At 53.8% G+C, this 20,291-nt stretch overlaps 2 protein-coding genes across 2 annotated transcripts in view; both read left to right on the top strand.

The window, feature by feature from the left end:
* The window catches only part of PHF23 (PHD finger protein 23), an 8,893-nt gene extending 3,901 nt beyond the window's left edge, over positions 1 to 4,992 (top strand). The window contains exons 4-5 of the mRNA XM_070954524.1: positions 1,404 to 2,128; positions 4,639 to 4,992. Of these exons, the coding sequence (XP_070810625.1) occupies positions 1,404 to 2,128; positions 4,639 to 4,895 (982 nt within the window). The 3' untranslated portion in view covers positions 4,896 to 4,992. The remainder of the gene's footprint in view (positions 1 to 1,403; positions 2,129 to 4,638) is intronic.
* Positions 4,993 to 6,976: 1,984 nt separating this feature from the next.
* On the top strand, positions 6,977 to 19,046 carry DVL2 (dishevelled segment polarity protein 2). The gene is given in 18 exon segments (XM_070954656.1): positions 6,977 to 6,999; positions 7,001 to 7,165; positions 8,734 to 8,803; positions 9,044 to 9,087; positions 9,089 to 9,122; positions 9,124 to 9,200; positions 9,784 to 9,893; positions 10,022 to 10,154; positions 11,426 to 11,516; positions 11,662 to 11,731; positions 12,798 to 12,937; positions 13,660 to 13,736; positions 13,836 to 13,903; positions 14,089 to 14,223; positions 14,390 to 14,521; positions 15,565 to 15,741; positions 17,592 to 17,816; positions 18,502 to 19,046. Coding segments are annotated over 18 exon segments (2,232 nt in total). The 3' UTR covers positions 18,963 to 19,046.
* Positions 19,047 to 20,291: the final 1,245 nt, after the last annotated feature.

Genomic DNA, 20,291 nt, shown 5'->3' with positions numbered 1-20,291 from the left:
CTCTGCCATCGTTCGTAATGAAACCATATAAGGATCTTGAAAGGGAATGTGAAAAGGAATGCCAACGAGTTACGGGACACGGGGGAATGACGTAGGATCGCCTTCACTGTCCCCAGAGACATTACACCGGAAGGGGCCATGGGAGATATGGAGAAAGGGCCAAACCAATTGAATAATAAATTGGAAAAAAAATAAAAGTAATCCATGAAGGCCAGACAGGGACAGCTAAAAGGGGCTGTATATAGGGTGGGGGGCATAAAATCCGGATTCAGGAGCTTCAGAGAACAAACGAGCTCAAAACCTTCTCCAAGATGGCGACTAGGGCTTTTAATTATATAACTATAAAGCCTACGGCATAGGGCACACGGCTACAAGGAGCATATAATGTTTATGGTATGCGTAGGATGGAAAGATGCGATCAGTTTTCCAAGGGGTGAGGAACTCAAGACGTTATGTGTGAGTTGCAGGTTGCGTTTTGAAGTAACGTTGCTTCTCAAGATTGAAATCAGGGTCCTATGTATTAATATCTTTTAACAACCTCGTAATCCCTTGTGGGTGGAGCCTGGGCAACTGAACGGAGCTGGGTATTTACTGGCCAGATACCCTTCCTGTCACCAATGTGGAGTTTTGTTCAGCAGATATATTCTCCTCATGGCCAGAGAGAGAAATATCTGCCTCTACCTAGGATTGAACTCCCAGCCTCCTGATTTTGGGGCGAGAGCTCCACCTCTAGGCCACCGCACCACTCTGGTCTTATTTTTAATAGCTAGGCCATTTATCCAATTTAATTTAATTTAATTTAATTTATCGCATTTCTATGCCGCCCAACTCCCGAGGGACAATTAAGGGCAGCGTTCGTTAGTTGGAGAAAAATCTGCTTTTTCTCCCGGTTGTCCTCCATTTATGACCCAAACTTGAGCCCAAAATTTCTGCTGCTGAGGGAGACGCTTGTTCACGGAGCGTTGCCCCCCCCTTTTATGACCTAGTTGTTAAGCGAATCACAGCAATTCTTCAGTTAGTAACACGGCTGTAAAGAGAATCCGACTTCTCCATTGACTTTGCTTGTCAGAAGGTCGTAAAAGGGGATTGCGTGGCCCCCGGGACGCTGCGACCGTCATAAATACGAATCATCAGCCAAGCATCTGAATTTTGATCTAGGGACACTGCAACCGTCATAAATAGGAGTTGGTTGCCAAATACTTGAATTGAACTCTAGCGGTCGTAACTATGAAAAACGTCCTAAGTCCTTTTTTTTTTTCAGTGTGTTGTAACTTCAAACAGTTGCTAAACGAATCGTTGTAATTCAAGGACTGCCTGTCCTGGCGTTGAAACCTGCTAATATTTTCTTTCCGGGAATCTGGATGTCCGTTAATCTGGGTGGATTAGGGCTAATCTGTCTTGTCTTCCCGGCAGGAGAATGACTGGACGCCGTCCGGCTCCAACTCCCCGCTGCGTCCGGAGAGCGTGGTGGACAGCGACGGCTGGGAATCCACGCAGTCGGACCTGCACACCATCGAGACCTTCGTCAAGAAGGCCAAATCATCGAAGAAGAAAGCGGCATTCCGGCGCCTGAAATCCGACAGCTCCTTGCTGGAGAAGATGAAGCTCAAGGACTCCCTTTTCGACTTAGACCCAGTGGGGAAGCAGCCGCCCCCGTTAGCCGGGCCCAAAGTCGCCACCGACAAGAAGAAGGACAAGCGGAACCGGAAAGCCGCCTTGGAAGCCGGGGCCGCCAAGCGGAACCGGAGCGACTCGGTGGGCGAGAAACGCTCGCGCATCAAAAAGAGCAAGAAGCGGAAGTTGAAACGGTCGGAGCGCGGCGAAAAGCAGAAGCACAAAGCCTCCGTGAGCGAGACGGACTCGGAAGAGGAGGAGGAGGAGGAGGAGGAAGAAGAGGAGGAGGACGGGGCGGGTCCTCTGCGGCCGGGCGGGGAGGAGGGGGCGGGGGCGGCCACGGCACGGGTCTCGGTCCAGGCGCCGCCAGAGCTGCTGGCCACCACTTTCCCCATTAAGCTGGAGGACACGGAAGGGAAGGAGGGAATCAGCACGGAGACCAGCCAGGACGGGGAAGGGAGCTCCAGCGAAGGCGAAATGAGGGTCATGGACGAGGACATCATGGTGGAATCAGGTGAGACGAGAGACCCCCCCCTGCCTTCCTCGAGGGTTAGGATTCACCTGTCGGGACTCGTCAAGGGCGATTGCCCGTATCACGATCTCTCTTAACATTGGCCGAACGATCATTTTTGAGTTTAGTGGTTTAGGGACCAAGTTAAAAACTGAGAGACCGGGAGTTCTAGTGCTGCCTTAGCCACAAAAGCCTGCTGGGTAACTTTGGGCAAGTCACTAGGAGATTGGGAGTTCTAGTCCCACTTTAGGCATGAAAACCAGGTGTGTGACTTTGGGCCAATCGCCAGGAGACTGGGAGTTCTAGTTCCACCTTAGGCATGACAGCCGGCTGAGTGACTTTGGGCCAATCGCCAGGAGACTGGAAGTTCTAGTTCCACCTTGGGCATGACAGCCGGCTGAGTGACTTTGGGCCAATCGCCAGGAGACTGGGAGTTCTAGTCCCACTTTAGGCATGAAAACCAGGTGAGTGACTTTGGGCCAATCGCCAGGAGACTGGGAGTTCTAGTTCCACCTTAGGCATGACAGCCGGCTGAGTGACTTTGGGCCAATCGCCAGGAGACTGGGAGTTCTAGTCCCACCTTAAAAACCAATCACTGTCTCTCAGCCCAACCTACCTTACAAGATTGTTCTTGTGGAGAGAATAGGAGGAGGAGGAGGAGGGATTATTTGCCACTTTAAATTATTTATAAAGTAATAAAGGGCAGGACAAAATTCTAATTCAATAAATAGTTATGGGCGCAATTACAAACGGCTGAACTCTACCCTCGGCCGTGTGAGTTTCGGTGTGTTTTAGATTCATATCGTGCCGAATGACAGATGAAAAGATCCTAAACTGCTTCAAACCAAACTTTGCGTAAACTGGGTTAGCGTCCCAGCCTCGTGCGGACACGAGATGGGGCCCCACGTTGAACAGTCCCCCATTATGTAGCAGCCAAGTCCGTTTCCCGCTTGGAAGCCTGTTCATTCAAGATCCAGTTGCCTAAATCCCGTGATATTTGAGATTTTTTTTTTTAAAAAAAAATTGGCTCCCTTATCCCAAAGGTGTGGGAAATTACGGCCCATTTATGCCTTTGCGGACTTCAACTCCCATGCTGGTTCAGGAATTCTGGGAGTGGAAGTCAACAAGTCACAAAGGGTTCTTCCCTTCTAACCCTTTCCAAGATCGGTACGACTTTTATTTAGCTATTGGTTAAATTTATATACTCCTTCAGGGCATCAAGCGACACTGGGACGGCTGACAGAGCAATTTTCCTTACTATTGTCAGATTTGTGGGAGATTTTTTAATCAATTATGGGCCAATTCCAAGTCAGTTCCTTAGCACCCACGTATCATCCTTCCAAATTGGGTAGGTAGATTGAGTTGTGTAGTTTTTTTGAATGCTCAGAAAGGAATAAGGTGTTAAAACATGGCTGGAAAAATCTCTTTGGCATCTCCAGTGTTATTGTTATTGTTTTGAAACGTTGAGAGTCTTAAAACTTAAGAACCAAAAGCTAAAATGGATAATTTATACCCCAAGTAGAGCCCCAAATTTCTGCTGGCCAGCAAGACTGTTGTTAAGTGAATTTTGCCTCATTTTACCACCTTTCCTGCCACCGTCATTAAATGAATCACTACAGTTGTTAAATGACCAACACGGTTGTTAAGTGAATCTGGCTTCCCCGTGGATTTTGTTTGTCAGCAGTTCGCAAAACGGGATCGATTGACACTGCCAACAGTCATAAGTACCTGCCAATTGCCAAGCCTCTGAATTTTAATTACCTGACCACGGGGATGGTATATAAGAGTTGTAAGTGTGAAAAAACAGCCGTAAGTCCCTTTTTCCAGTGCCATTGTAACTTTGAACGATCACTCAACGAAATGTTGTAAGTCAAGGACCGTACTGTTGAAGCATGGAAGGAGGAGGGGGGGCTATTCCGTGTTATTGTTTCTATATTGGGTTTGTATTCCTGTTTTTTGTTTGTTTTTATTAGATTTATATACCGCCCTACTCCCGAAGGACTTGAACAGGCACAAAATAAAATACATAGATACAAAAGTTAGAAACATAATTAAAACCAGATTAAACAACTTAGCCCGAGACAATTAAAAATCCCAATAATTTAAAACAGATTAAAATTTCGATTTAAAAGAATTTTTAAACGGGGGAGAAAATTAGGCCAGGCCGGCTTGCTGGAATAGGAGAGTCTTAAGAGCACGGCGGAAAGTGCGCAGATCCGGGATCCTCCGTATCTCTGGGGGGAGCTCGTTCCAGATAGTGGGTGCCCCCACAGAGAAGGCCCTCCCCCTGGGGGCCGCCAGTCGACATTGACATTGTAAACTGCCAATAAGGGCCCTTGGAGATCTTCTAGTTCAACCCTTTGGCTCAAGCAGGAAACTTTATACCATTTCTCACAAAACGGTTGTCCAGTCATTTGAGAGCGAGTTGGCCGGGCAAATAACACATTGAATGTCTCTGTGCTCCTTTACGGGTGGTCCCTTTCTCAACGCCCCCCCCCCTTTTGCTTTTCCAGGCGACGACTCGTGGGACCTCATCACCTGCTACTGCCAGAAGCCGTTTGCGGGGCGGCCCATGATCGAGTGCAACCAGTGCGGCACCTGGATCCACCTCTCCTGCGCCAAGATCAAGAAGACCAACGTTCCCGACATTTTCTTTTGCCAGAAATGCAAAGAAAGCTCGCGGAAGCAGGCGCTGCTGGCCCCTCAGCCCCCCACGGCTCTCAGCGCAACGGTCCCCCCGGCGTCGCGGGCAGGCGGGGGGGAGCCCTAGCACAGGAGCGGGCCGTGGCTCTCGGTCGGGCTTTCGTCCCGCAGAGGAAACAAAAAAAAAACAACAACCCAAGACCGTGGACGGAGCGGAGAGAGAGAGAGAGAGGGGAGAGGGGGGCCTGCTCTGGATTGGGGTCCCCTTTGAACGTCGGGGCCCGAAGACGAGGCGCCAGGCCAGCGGAAGTGGCGACGACGACTCCGGCGTTTATTAAAAAAATTGGCCGATCATGGCCAGGCTGCAGCCGGCCCTATTGGCCTCAACCCCCCCCTCTCTCTCCTGCCCGTGGGCTTGATCGGGCGTTCAGGCGATCGGGAAAGTCCCTTTGTCCACTCTTGGGCCGCCGGCTGTAAGGACAGCCGGGGGGGGGACGGGGGACAATGACAATGGATGGTTTCCTTTTGGACTCTTCCTCTTCCTCTTGTCCTGCTCCATCTTTTTCTTCTTCTCCTCCTTCTCTGTAAATAGAAGACAAAAAGGTTTTGTTGTTTTTTGTCCATTTCTCCCCCCCCCCCTTTCTTTTCCTGGTTTCGTTTCCCCGGCACGGTCGGTGTTTCTCGGTTGCGAAGGTTTTTCTGATTTTTTTGGACACGTCCGAACCTCGGTTGATTTCGGCCCAGGGGTCTGAGAGGCAAAAGAGGGACACACACACACCGATTTCTTTGGTTGTGCTTCGAAGAGGGGCGCAGTTTGACTTTGTCCCCATTCGTATTGAGACTTTTGAACTGGGAGTCTCCAAATGGGGGCCCCTTTGAAGACTTGCGGACTCCAACTCCCAGAATTCCCCAGCTGGGGAATTCTGGGAGTTGGAGTCCGCAAGTCTTCAAAGGGGCCCATTTGGAGACACCCCCCCCCCCCCGGGTTTAAACCAATGGAGAGGAGAGGGGGGGTTTCTTTGCTGTCCCCCCCACCTGCGCCACACCCCATGTTGACCCCCTTTGGACCTTCTGAGGCCGGGCAGGGACGACAGGTGCCTGACCAGTTGTGGGGGGGGGAGAGAGAGAGTGGCTGGGACAGGCCCATCTCTTTCCCCCCCCTCCCTTTTGTTTTAATATTTGCAGAGGTGTACATGGCAGAGTTTTCGACTGTAAATAAAGAGACGTAGACCCTTTGGCAGTTTCTACAGCGGTCTCGGCTTTTCATTCATACTTTTATTTTTATTTTTTGGGTGGTGGGGAGAAGCAGGTAGACTGCCCCAACGAGGGAGGCTCACTTCCGCCCGCGCAAGCGCCCTCGGAGCAGCGCTACACATGGACTTCCGTCCACGTGACGCCGAATCCAGCGCCCACTTCCGGCAGTGGCTCGGCCACGTGATGCTCCTCGAGCGAGAGGGCGGTTGGACGTCCATTGCGGGCGTGCCCCTGCGTGATGACGCAGGAGGGTGGCGTGGCGCATGCGCGCTAGAGGGAAAAGGGATGCTCTCGAGGGCGGAGTCGATGTGACTCATGCGCGCCGAAGGGAGGGCAAAGGGATTCCTGTGGAGGAGGGCGGAGCCGTGTATTTGACGCATGCGCGCAGAGAGATGGGTGTAGGGCGACTCTCCGGGGCGGTCTGCTGCCTGAACGCATGCGCGCCGGAGGGTGGGTAGGAGGGCGGGCTAAGAGATGCCTCTTGAGGGCGGAGCCATGTAACTGACGCATGCGCGTAGCGTGATGGTTGTAGGACGACGCTCCGGGGCGGAGTGTTGTTAGTGACGCATGCGCGCGGGAAGGAGGGAAGGCGAAAGTGACGCCTATGAGGCATGCGCGCTATTGGGCGGCGGGGGGGGGCGGAGGATTCTCGGGGGCGGAGTTCCCAATGTGACGCGTGCGCGCTAAAGGGAGGGAAAAAGCCGTCTTCACCACGCATGCGCTCTTTGGGCGGAGTCGCGCGAGACGATTTGGCCAGTCACTCGTGCGCCGTTCGGGAGGGAGGCGTGGCCGTGCGTGATGACGTCGTGACGCACGGGAGGGAGGGAGGGAAGGAAGGAGGGAGGGAGGCGGGCTGCCGCTGTTTCTCCGCCGCCGCCGCCGCCGCCGCGCGACCCGTGAGGCCCCCCCCGCCCCTCCCCCCGCGGGCCCTCCCCCCTCCCCCCCAGGGTCGCCATGGCGACGGCGGGCGGCCCCCCCCCCGTCGGGCGAGACGAAGGTGATCTACCACCTGGACGAGGAGGAGACGCCCTACCTGGTCAAGATCGCCGTGCCGGCCGAACGCCTCACCCTCGGCCACGTCAAGGCCGCCCTGGCCAGGCCCGGCGCCAAGTACTTCTTCAAGAGCATGGACCAGGACTTCGGGTGCGGCCCTCCTCCGCCCCCCACCCCCTTTTCCCACGGGGGGACCGTCTCCTGGACCTCGAGGGGACCCCTCTTGTGGGGGGGGGGAGGAGGAGGAGGCCCGGCTTTCCCGAGCGGGGAGGGGAGGGGTTCGTAGGCGCCCTCCACCCCCAAACCCCTCCCCCCACGCGGGGACCCGTCTGCTGGATCTCGAGGGGACCCCTCGTGTGGGGGAAGGGGGAAGGAGACTCCCTTTTCTGCCTCTCTAGAGGAGGGAGGGGCCCCTGCCCCCTCCTCCCCCCCCAAGAGACCCGAGAGCCATGGGCCGGTCTGCTGGACCTCGAGGGGTCCCTCTTGTGGGGGAGGGGAAGAAGACTCCCTTTTCTGCCTCTTTCTGGAAGAGGGAGGGGCCCCTGCCCCCTTCTCCTACCCCCCAGAGCACGGGGGGGGGGGCAAGAGACCCGAGAGCCATGGGCCCGTGTGATGGACCTCGAGGGGTCCCTCTGGTGGGGGAGGGGAAGGAGACTTTCTCTGTCTCTCTGGAGGAGGGAGGGGCCCCTGCCCCCTCCTCCCCCCAACGGGGGTAAAGAGACCCATGGGCCCGTTTACTGGACCTCGAGAGGGGGAAGGACGGCCCTACTTTCTGCCTCCGTCCCTCTCTCTCTCTCTCTCTCGAAAGGGGGGGCATTTCCTGGGAGCCTCTTGAGTAGCTGTGGGGGGCCCGTAAATCTTCCCCCCCCCCGGAGAGAAGTGGGGGGGGCATGAGACCTCATGGGGCCCCTTTCTCTTGAGAGTGCGGGGGGGGCTTGGGGGCCATTGACCCCTCCCCCAAAGAGATCAAGGAAAGGTTAAGAGCCCCCCCCCCCGGGGCCCATCTCGAGAGGACCCTCGTGGCAGGATGAGGCCCTGCTTTATGAAGGAGGGCAAGGCGGGGGTCGTTGTAGGTGCCCCAAAGCAGCTGTGGGTCCTATTTACCCTCCCGACACACACACACATTTGAGGGTGAAAGCCCCTCCCCTATGGGCCCGTCTTCTGGACCTCGAAGGGACCCCCATGGGGCTGGAGATGAGACCCTCTTTTCTGCCTCTCAGGAGGAGGGGGGTCATGGACTCCTGAGAGGTTGGGGCCCATGGACCCCTCCCCAAGGGGAGGACGGAGAGGTGAAAGCCCCCCCCCCATTGGCCCGTCTTCTGGACCTCGAAGGGACCCCCATGGGGACAGGGATGAGACCCTCTTTTCTGCCTCTCAGGAGGAGGGGGGTCATGGGCTCCTGAGAGTTTGGGGCCCATGGATCCCTCCCCAAGGAGAGAATGGAGAGGTTAAATCCCCCCCCATGGGCCTGTCTTCTGGACCTCAAAGGGGCGGAGATGAGACCCTCTTCTGTCTCTCAAGCGAGGGAGGGAGGAATTGATGGGCGTCCTTGAGTACCTATGGGGACCCCTGGAAAGAGAGCATTGGGCGGGCAAGAGTCCCCGCGGGCCCGTCTTCTGGACCTCGAGGTGCCCCACCGTCCTTTTCCTTGTCTGGGCAGGGAGGGAGGGGTTTTTCCACCCCCACTCTCCCACTGACCCCCTCCCTCCCTTTTGCAGGGTGGTGAAGGAGGAGATCACGGATGACAACGCCCCCCTGCCCTGCTTCAACGGAAGAGTCGTCTCCTGGGTACGCAAGCTTCTCTGCCCTTCCGCCGGGGACGATGGCCTCGGGGACTCTGCAGCAGAGAGCCTTCTGGGAGTCTGGGATTACGGTTTTAGGAGCTTATTAGGGGGTGGGATTGTCTATTCCGGGAAGAAGAATGGATGGGGAGGGACTCAGCCTCTCAGCTCGGAGGGAGGGAGGGGGGGGGAAGAGCCAGCTGGAACCTTCACCCCCCTCTCTCTCCCCCCCCTTTCCCCCCCACAGCTGGTGTCTTCGGAGGTCCCCCCACCTGAGCCGCCACCCCCCTCTCCCCGCTCCCGTCGAGGTCCGTCCGGAGCCTTCCCCCCCCACCTCCTCCTCTTCCTCCGTTGCCTGTGGAGAGGACCAGCGGCATCGGTGACTCTCGCCCTCCTTCCTTCCAGTGAGTAGGCGTGACTGTGTGTGTTTGTTTCTCTCTACGTTGTGGGATTGAAAAAAGGGACGGACCCAGCCTAGGACTGGGGAAAAGTTCGGTAGTAATTTTGGGGGGGGGGGTGTTCCTCTTAGGGTAACGGAAGGAAAGCTCGGGCTAACTTTTTTCAGAAGCAGCTTTTGGCTTTATGGTATTTATTTACTAATTAGGTTTTTTATCCTGTGTGTTTTACTTTATAAGGAACTCCAGGTGTGGCAATCGTATTTAAGGCTCCTTCCTTTCATTTTCTCCCCCCAAAAACCCCAGCCGGCTTTCATGCCTAAGGCAGGACTAGAACTCACCATCTCCTGGTGATTGGTTTAAATATGCCCCTTCTGCTTTTATGCCTAAAGTGGGACTAGAACTCACCGTCTCCTGGTGACTGGTTCAAAGTCACCCAGTCAGCTTTCATGCCTAAGGAGGGACTAGAACTCACTGGCATCTGGTGATTGTCCCAAAATCACCCAGCTGCCTATAGCGGGACTAGAACTCACGGTCTCCCGGTTTCCGCACCAGCACCTTCACCCCTACACCCACCTGGTTTTCTTCGCAGCCCAAACCTCTCGGGCAGCTGCGAGAACTTGGACCACGAAACCGAGACCGAGTCCGTCGTGTCGCTGCGGAGAGACCGGCCACGTCGCAGGGAGAGCACAGAGCACGGAGGTGACCACCCCTCCCTTCCCTCCGAAAGCTTCTTGGGCCTTTCCCGGCGGGGAGGGGAGGGAAGGCGGGCGACCTCAATCCTGGCGGGTGGATCGCTCTTTGACGCCCTCTCCCCCTTTCCGACTCAGGCGGGCACCGGATAAACGGACAATCCCGTCTGGAGCGCCACTTGGCCGGGTACGAGAGCTCCTCCACGCTGCTCACCAGCGAGCTGGAGACCACCAGCCTCTGCGACTCAGATGACGACGACGCCATGAGCCGGTGAGAGCCGGGAAACAGGCGGGACGGCAGAAAACTTCCCGTCCCGCCAACCCTCCTTCCTCTGGGGTGGAGAGATGCACGGAAGCGGGGCTGCTCTCTGGGACTCGTCTTGAGAGTCCCTGCCTTGGCTCTGTTGTCTTCCCATTGGCCCACCCAACCTAAGGGTCATAACCCCGGGCCCCATCGGGCAGGATATTCCGGCTGGCGAGATCCCGGAGAAGGACCTACCCTGCGTCCCCTCCCCCACCCCCATGTGAGGTGGGTCCCAGCCCTGCCCACCTTCCGCGAGAACCTAAAAAACCTGGCTTGTGCCTTCCAAGTGGAAGGATTTCACCTTAAGGGGTGGTTAGACTATAGAACATCAGAGTCCGAAGGGACCTTGGAGGTCTTCCAGTCCATCCCCTCTTCAAGCAGGGGAACTCTATATCATCCCTGGCAAACGGCTGTCGAATCTCTTCTTTAAAAATCTCCACCCACAATTTCTGGTGGCAAGCAGTTCCACTGGTTGATAATTCTCACTGTCAGGAAGTTTCTCCTTAGTTCCAGGTTGCTTCTCTCCTTGGTTACTTTCCACCCGTTGCTTCTTCTCCTGCCTTCGGGTGCTTTGGAGAATTAATTTGACCCCCCCCCCCTCTTCTTTGGGGCAGCCCCTTGAATACTGGAATCCTGCTATCCCCCGTTCCCCCCCCCCCCCCGGTCCTTCTGGACAGGTTGATTGATGAATAACAGAGCCCACCTCCCCGCCCCCCCTGCTCATCCTGCTCCCTCCCTCCCCAACTTTTACTTTGGGCTGAATTGTACATATCTTTATAGTATTTTGTTTGTAGCTTTTCTTTACAAGTGGCCCTTAATTTAGAACCATTTGTTTAGTGGCAGTTTGAAGTTACGATGGCCCTGAAAACAGTAACACACTTAGGATGGTCACATGATCCAAATTCAGCCACTTGGCAACTGACTCTTATTTATGACCATGGCAGCGTCCCATGCGCGTGTGTCTGTGACGTGATCCCCTTTTGCAGCCTCCTGACGAGCAAAATCCACGAGGGAAGTCAAATTCACTTAACCCCCGTGGCCAGAAAGGTCGTTCAAACGGGGCAAAACCCGCTTAACCTGTGTCTCGCTCAGCGACAGAAACGTGGGGCTCAGTTGCGGTCGTGGGCCGAGGACCACCTGTGGGTGGCGGAAAGCATCGCCGGGTGGTGCCCTTTCCAGGCGGTGCTTCCGTTGGGCCTTCGCTTCCTGTTACCGCCGCTCTCCCGTTTCCTCGGCAGGTTTAGCAGTTCCACGGAGCAGAGCAGCGCCTCCCGCCTTCTCAAGCGCCACCGTCGGAGGAGGAAGCAGCGCCCGCCGCGTCTCGAACGGGTAGGTCCCATGGGGGCCAGGTCTCAGCATCTGGGGCCCAGAGGGTCTCTTCTCACCGGGCACCAGGATCGTAGTTGGGAGGTGGTGGGGGGGGGACGCAGAGGATCTCGTCCTGCATCTACCCCCGTCTTCTCCTGTCTTCCAGACATCGTCCTTCAGCAGTGTCACCGACTCCACCATGTCGCTCAACATCATCACCGTCACCCTCAACATGGGTAAAGACCCCTGCGTGGGCCATAAAGAGAGAGGGGTGAAAACTGATCCTAAACGTTGCAAAGTTGCAAAAAAAAAAAAAAAAAGACTATTCTGATCCGGCTCCCGAAACACGACAAACCTCTCTGTAGTTAACTAAATGTTTCTTTTATTAGCCCCAGTGAAAAGTTTATCTCTCGCCGCAGGCTAACAAATCTGTCCGGCCAGGAGTTCTCTGCCACACCTATTCATCTCCACCCCCTATCTTTAATCCCCAGAGCTAGGGTGGGGCTTCGCTAGCAGCGGTGGCTCTTTCGTCCCGAGGACCGGCCCATAGATTTCCACTGTTCTCCTCTCCTCTGCCTTCTGTGCATCGGGCACTGGACCCAGCCATTCCTCCTCTTCCTCATCAGCCCCCTCCAGACCTGGGGGCTGTTGACTCTCCATCTGAGGGCTGACGGATGGCCCAGGCTTCCTCTCTCTCTCTCTCTCTCTCCCTCTCCCTCTTCCTCTCTCTCTCTCCCTCTCCCTCTCCCAGTTCCATTCCCTCTTCCCCCTTGGAGCTCTCAGGTTGCCACTCCCAGTGTGGGCAAGGAGACCCGTTTTTAAGACAGCAGAGATTTAAGGCATCTGCTTTCTTTCTTTCTTTCTTTCTTTCTTTCTTTCTTTCTTTTTCATTCATTCATTCATTCATTCAATTTATATACCGCCCTTCTCCTAGTGGACTCAGGGCGGTGCACAGCCAAAACAAACACATAACAATACAAAAATTTAAAATTATTAAAAGAATTATATACTTTGGCCCAATTATAAAACAATTCGAATTAAAACCCATTGACAGATTAAAAGCTAAACAACTAAAAAACCCACCAAGATCATTTTTTAAAATAATAATAATAATAATAATAATAATAATAATAATAATAATAATAATAATAATAATAATAGTAAATCCCCTTTTGGGAATGAGGGTAAACTGCCCCTATCCGCTCTCCTCCACCCATTTCAGAGGGAAGAAATTTGGAGACCCTTAGCTCCATCAGAAGGTGGTGAGACGGCCTTATTTTGTTCCTGGTTTTGTTTTGATAGAAAAATACAACTTCCTGGGCATCTCCATCGTGGGGCAAAGCAACGAGCGGGGAGACGGGGGGATCTACATCGGCTCCATCATGAAAGGGGGGGCCGTGGCCGCCGACGGTCGGATTGAACCCGGAGACATGCTGCTTCAGGTGAGACGCTCGCATGTGCGCCGTATCCTTTGCACGACACAACGTAAAACCGATAAAATATCTCATGATTTACAAGACACAATTAGTCTCAAAGAAACCTATTTTATTATAACAGCTGAGAATTACTTCATTCCCAGCTTAGTCCGAATTAATTCCAAAACAAACTCCTTCAAAAAAAAGTCCTTCGGCTTATCACAAACCTTTATCTTCTTTGGCACCCTGCCAAAGGCCTTTCTTGGCAAAGCCCCACGAAGTTCAGAAACAAGAGATGCCGACTGGAAACAGATTTAGCAATGTTGCTTTCCTACAAAGAGCCCAAGAGCCTTTGTTACTCTTTTAAGCCTTACGGGAGGGGCCAATCATCTCCTGGCCTTACTACCAAGTCGTCCTTTTTGCTTTAGCTGCTCTTGCCTTCTGGCAGCTCTGCGCATGCGTGCACTAGGAACAGGCTCCTCCTGTTCCTCTGCCTCTCTGCTGTCCGACTCCGAAGGCTCCGGAGTCCGCGCATCACTCCCAGATGGCCCTGACCCCATCTCTGCCTCCGATGCAGAGCCCTCGTCCGAGCCCTCCCCAGACTCCAGGACTGGCCCATGGTCCTCCCCAGACTCCTCACTGTCGGATTCCTGCCAGAGCTGAATTTCAGACTCTTCCCCATCTGTTGGAGGAAGGTGAGCGAGAACTGCAGGTGGCTGAAAGCATCCCCCCTCCCTTTTTAATCCCAGGTGAATGACATCAACTTCGAGAACATGAGCAACGACGACGCTGTGCGAGTCCTGAGGGAGATTGTCCACAAGCCAGGGTGAGTTCTGTTGAATCCCTCTCGAAGCCCTTTCTTGCCTCGGGGGAGGGGGCTTCCCGCCGTTCCCAAAAACGATCCCTCCCTTTCCTTCCTTTGCAGCCCCATCGTACTGACGGTGGCCAAGTGCTGGGACCCTTCCCCACAAGGGTATTTCACTCTGCCCAGAAGTAAGTCGTCCGTGCCAATCCTTGGTCGCAAAGGGGATTGGTCCTTGTGGGGCAAATCTGTTGGGGTTTTCTCACCACTAAGAAATCGGTGGGAATCCGCAGACCCAGGGAAGGGGGGAGGGGAATGGGACGAGATGATGGGGGTCTGCCAGAGAATTCACCGTATCGTATCCCATCCCGTTCAGACGAGCCTATCCAACCCATCGATCCGGCAGCTTGGGTGTCCCACTCGGCCGCTCTTACGGGGGCCTTTGTACCCTACCCGGGCAGCAGCTCCATGAGCACCATCACCTCGGGGACATCCGTCACGGAGACCGAACGTGAGTCTGACACGCACCCCCAACCCCCTCCTCACCAGCCGCCTCCCGGAAGGTGGGGAAGCGGATTGTACACCCTGGAGGAGAGAAGGACTTCCGGTGGGAAACGCGATGAACCCACTCGGGGACTGCCGGGGACAATTACCAATTCCGTTCCGTTTCTCGTTAGGCTTTGACGACTTCAACCTCTCGATCCACACGGACATGGCTTCGGTCACCAAGGCCATGGCGTCCCCCGAGTCCGGCCTAGAAGTCCGTGACCGCATGTGGCTGAAGATCACCATCCCGGATGCTTTTCTAGGTATCGGGGAAGCCCACGGTAGTGGGGACCTGATCCCCCAAACTGAGCAGCCAGCAGCAGTGACCCGCATCCCCAAAAGTAGCCCCCTAATGTAGAGCCCCAAAACTAAGAACGACACCTGGAGATCCTTCCAAGCTTAACAATTTAGGCTTTCACACCTATGTAGGTAATCCTCGCTTTAAGACCAAAGTCGGGACTGTTGCCAAGCCAAAGCAGTCGTTCAATTAATTGCACACGATTTAATTTCAGGACCGATTTGGCTAGGTTTTTTAAGCAACTTGCTGCAGGCGTTTTGTGAGTTCTTTTGTAACTTTGAACAGTTGCTAAAAGGATGGTTGTAAGTCCAGGACTATCTTGCAGGCATAATGTTGCCCCACTGAGGACTGTATCGGCATCCCCAACAGTGGTATCCATCCTTGGTAACTTTTTGACTTGTGGACTTCAACTCCCAGAATTCCCCCCAGCCGGCTGGCTGGGGAATTCTGGGAGTTTGAAGTCCACAAGTTTTAAAGCTGCAAAGTTGGACTTTCCCAATCTACAATACACTCTGGGAACTATCAAGGAGAGACTGCGTTCACCCTCTTTCCCTCACACTTCACTTGGTCGTCCTCAACTTAGGACCACAATTGAGCCCAAAATTTCTCTCGCTCAGAAAGACCCTTGTGAAGTGCGCTCTTCGCCATTTTACCACCTTTCTTTCCACGGTTGTTAAGTGAATCTGGCTTCCGTATTGACTTTGCTTGTCATAACGTTGGAAAGGGGGATCGTGTGGCCCCCGGGTCGCTGCGACGGTCATAAATACGAGTCCGTTGCCAAGCGTCTGAATTTTGATCACGCAACCACAGGGACGTTGTAACAGTCATTAAGTCTGAAAGACGGTTCCAAGACACTTTTTTCAGTGCCGTTCGAACTTCGAACGGTTACGGTACAAACTGTTGTAAGTTGAGGACTACCTCTATATCCAAGCTGAGTTGCCGCTTCCTGCAAGGCATCCCCTCCTCACTAACCCCCGTCACCCGATTGTCTTCTCGTTATCCCGCCAGGTTCAGACGTGGTGGATTGGCTCTATCACCACGTAGAAGGTTTCCAGGACCGTCGCGAAGCCCGCAAGTACGCCAGCAACCTCCTGAAAGCTGGCTTCATCCGCCACACCGTGAACAAGATCACCTTCTCGGAGCAGTGTTACTACATCTTCGGCGACTTCAGCAGCTGCGAGAACTGTAAGTGTCTTGTCTGGATAGGATAAGAAAAAATGTGACCCCCCACTACTTTTATTTTCTTGATTAGGACTAACTTCCTTAATAGAAGGCGGGAATGAAGGAGACGTAATATATCTTGATTTGAGCAAAGTGGAAAAAAAGAAGCTTGGCTGGGGAATTCTGGGAGTTGAAGTCCACCGGTCTTAAAAGTTGCCACGTTTGGAGACACCCCCCCCCCCCTTGCTTTACAGCATTATTTTGTGAACCACAGGAATGGAAAAGGAATAGAAATGGGAATAGACATAGATTAGAATTAGAATAAAATAGAAATAAGAGTAAAATGGGACTAGAAATAGAAATAATAGAAATAGAAATGAGCGGGAAGGGACCTTGGAGGTCTTCTAGTCCAGCCCCCTTCTCAAGCAGGAGAACCTATAACATCTCAGACAAGTGACTGCCAGGCTCTTCTTAAAAACCTGCAGTGATGGAGCGCCCATGACTTCTGGTGGCAAGCAGTTCCACTGCTTCATTGTCCCTCACTGTCAGGAAGTTTCTCCTTAATTCCAGGAGGAGATGTTTGTCCTGGAGGACCCATTGACATCCGTATAAAAATCAATCCCTGTCGCTGCTCGTTGATTTTCCTGGCTGTGAATCCATTGTCTCCCAATTTATTTGTTTGTTTGTTTATTACGCAGCCGATAAATATTTCCAGTTTTCCAAAGTTAAACGTTTGTGGAAGGGCTGGGCCGTTACCAGCCTCCCAGGGCCCCTTCCTCTTCCTCCTCCTCCTCCTTCCCGTGTTCCCGTTTTCTCTCCTCTCGGGCGGGGCCCCTATCTCACGCCCAGGAACTTTGTAAAAGCCTCGTTTGCGATCGGCCTCGCAAACAAGACAAGAGATAAATGAATGAATGAACAGAACAAAGAGATAAACGACGACACCCAACTGGAATTGTATGAATGGGTGTCGCGTTTCGTAATCGTTGCAAAATGGCGACCACCGAGGCGCCTGGCTGTGCCTATGATCCGAGCCCAATTTAAGATAGTCTTAGTTTATTTTGAATTCTCTGCCGGTCTGAGTGCAGGCTGATTTCTCAAAAAAAAAGAAAGAAAGAAAGAAAGTTCTACTTTTTTTTTTTTTTTTAATGCTCGTTTGGTTTTTTTCTCTAATATTTTAATTATATTTAATTCTGGAGAGCCAGGTGCCTCCTGCCTACCTGGACCTGGATTTTTCTGGTGTCTTTCCACACACACCCTGAATTTTCCCTGCTGTTTTTTTCTGAGGGTCTCCCCTTTGCTCGAAGAGCGGGCAGACAGTCCTCGTTGAGCGACTGCCTCGTTGAGCGGCCATTCGCCGTTGTAGCGGGGATAAAAACGTGACTTCGGAACCAAATCTTGCTTTCGTCCCCGTTGTCAAATCAAAGGAAAGTCGGAAGTCGGATTGTAAGCACGGTTACGGTTTCGCTTCGTGGGCGCTTAATAAAGCTAGTCCTCAACTTACAACAGTCCATTTAGTGACCGTTCAAAGTTAACAACGGCACTGAAAACTTAGGACCGTGTTTCGCACTTAGTGACCGTTGTAGCATCCCCGCGGTCACGTGATCAAACTTTGGATGCTTGGAAACTGATTCGCATTTATGACGGTCGTAGTGTCCCGGGGCCCCGTGATTCCCTTTTGGTGACCTTCTGACAAGCCAGGTTTTGGGGCTCTGTTGCGGTCATAAGTCGAGGACTGCCTGTGAAGTGCTTTGTGGTCGCTCAGCGAGGACTAGCTGAAATTGCGGAGGGGAGGGGTCACGTCCTGAATGAGGAAAACCCCTGTTGATTGACAGCTGACGTGGGGTGTGCTCCCCGTTCTCTCCTTCGTTCTCTAGATATGGCCAACCTCTCGCTGAACGACAACGACGGATCCAGCGGGGCCTCCGACCAGGACACGCTGGCCCCTCTCCCTCTGCCGGGGGCCACTCCTTGGCCGCTAATGCCAACTTTTCCCTACCAGTATCCGGCCCCCCACCCATACAGCCCCCAGCCTCCCCCCTACCACGAGCTCTCCTCCTACAGCTACGGGGTGGGAAGTGCTGGCAGCCAGCAGAGTGAAGGTAAGTGAGGGAGGGAACTCAGCCGGCTGGGGAGAATGGGCTCTGGGATCCGGTGGACAAGGGAGGCTGGGAGGTGGGGGGGGGTCAGCTCAGGACCGGGTCCATGCCTCTTTTGGAATTGGGGAGGGGTTTCTGGGAATGCCTTCCTTCCCTGGTGCCAATTTTTAATATCCTTTTTAAAATGTTATATTTGTGTTTTTCCTCTTTTGTGAGCCTCGGGGAGATGGGTGGCCTAAAGCTAGTCCTCATTCTACGACCGTAAGGGCGCCTGCCCAAAGTCAGGACAGTTGTAAAGGAAGTCATCCCATGACCGCCCTAATTTTACGACTTTTTTTCTTTACAGCGGTCGCTAAGGTTGTTAAGTGGATCTGCGGTTATTAAGCCCCCTCATTGCTGGCCGGGGGGAGATTTTCAAAATTTGTATGCTTGGCCACTGACTCATATTTATGACCGAGGACCACGTGATCCCCTTTTGCGGCCTTCTGACTAGCCAGATTCACTTAACAACCGGGTTACTGACTTCGCTTAACGGCCGTGGCAAGAAAGGCGATAAAACAGGGCAAAAATAACCGAACGACTCTTTTAATTATCAACATAAATTTTGGGCTCGGTTGCGGCTGTTAAGTCGAGGACTCGCTGTATCAATCTTAACTCACGAGTCCATTCTGGTTTTCTTGTCTTGCAGGCAGCCGCAGCAGCGGCTCGAACCGCAGCGACGGGGGCGGCGGCCGGGGGGCCGGGCGACCCAAGGAGGAGAAGCCGGGGGCGGATTCGAAATCCGGCAGCGGCAGCGAGTCGGAATATTCCATCCGCAGCGGCAGCCAGCGCGGGGGGCCGGCGTTGGTGCCGGGCGGGGAGGGCTCCTCGCAGCGCAGCCAACACAGCCTGGGGGGCGTCAGCGTGCGCTCCCACCCTTCCCTCCATGGTGCCTACGCGGCCCCCGGGGGGGTGCCCTTGGCCTACAAACCGATGATGGTGATGATGGTGCCTCCTCCTCCCCCTCCTCTTCCTCCTCCCGCCATACAGCCTCCGGGCGCCCCTCCGGTGCGTGACCTGGGCTCGGTGCCCCCCGAGCTGACCGCCAGCCGCCAGTCCTTCCACATGGCCATGGGCAACCCCAGCGAGTTCTTTGTGGATGTGATGTGATGGCGGTCGCGTACTCCGCTGCCCCCTCCCCATTCAGCCATTCCCACCCAAAGCCAGCCATCTTGAGAGGTCCAGCCTCTTTTTTGGGGGGGGCTCCCTCGCCCCAAAGGATGGACCAAGTCCTCCCAATCCCAGATTCACCCGCTGACCCTTTGTCCCAAACGAGCCACCCACGGCCACGAGTCGATCCCTCCGGGGCCGCCACTTCACATTTCTACCCATCAATCTCGCCTTCCGCTCCGGGGCTCGCAGGCCAAGCTGCTTTTCAGGACTGGCCATGTCTCAGGTTTTCCTCCGATGTTCGTGCCTTGCTATGCTGAGACAGGGAGGCTCAGCGTTCTCCGACCAGCCTTGAAAAAAAAATCACCTCGTCTTCCTGAGGTCATGGTGCCAAATCCACCTCTGTCCATCGTCCGAGTTATCTTTTCTTTTTTTCCCCTCCTCTTCCCAAGATTTGGCGACCGGGGTGAGCGGCGACTTCCTTTTTCCTTCCCTTCCTTTGGGTGGTTTGCAGGGGGAGGAGGATGTCTTCCTGCTTCTCTGCGGGGCCTGGTCAAAAAAGTCAAAATGGCCGAAGCAAAGGTACGCTCCCAATTCCGAACCTCGGCCCTGCAACGGCGGTGGCCGCAGCCGCCTCGTCTCGACGGTACTTTCCAGACCTTCTTCTCGAGAGGGTCTCCGAGCCGGTAACAATGAAGGGGTCTTTTTATTTTTATTTTTTTTGTTCTGTGTTTGTTTGTTTTTTATTAAGAAAATGTTTTTTTATAGATTGTTTTTAATTCACATTTTTTGGGGGGGGAGTTAATTCCTCTTCCTTTAAACTTGTATAGGGTCTCTTGTCCCCAGTTGTATTTTAACACTACAGCCCGGCCTGTTTTTGAAAAAAAAAGGGGGGGGCGTTATTTCTTTCCTAACTTCATTTTGATCCCCTCTTTGTATCTTGGGGGGGGGGGGGTTGAACCCCAAATGCCACCTTTGGAAGCCTGATTTTCTAGGTTCCTTTGCCATTGATGTCCCTCTTTGCCTTCTCTCCTGGGTGGGTGAAGAAAGAACCCCAGAAGTTACAGATAAATGAACTGGGGGGTAGACAGTAAAGCCCCCCCCCTTTCTTCCAGAGGGTCTGCACACCAGTATAATTCCCCTCCTTGCAAAAAAAGCTGCAAACTTTCAGGTGACTTTCTCCATGTAAAGGGGGAAGGATATTGGGGTTTTGAGCCCCGCAGAGGCCTCTGGACACCCCCTTCCTGCCCCACTTCCTTCTCCAAAATTTGGGGAGGGGGGTCCTTCACCCCAAAGAACAGATCGAACTCTTCCCAGTCCAAGCTTATG

Source organism: Pituophis catenifer, unplaced genomic scaffold (assembly GCF_029215685.1).
Source record: "Pituophis catenifer annectens isolate HBS135680 unplaced genomic scaffold, rPitCat1.0.hap2 SCAF_15, whole genome shotgun sequence".
NCBI classification, from domain to species: Eukaryota; Metazoa; Chordata; class Lepidosauria; order Squamata; family Colubridae; genus Pituophis; species Pituophis catenifer.
The sequence above is the reverse complement of the archived record's forward strand: the minus strand, read 5'-3'. Positions and strand labels throughout refer to the sequence as shown.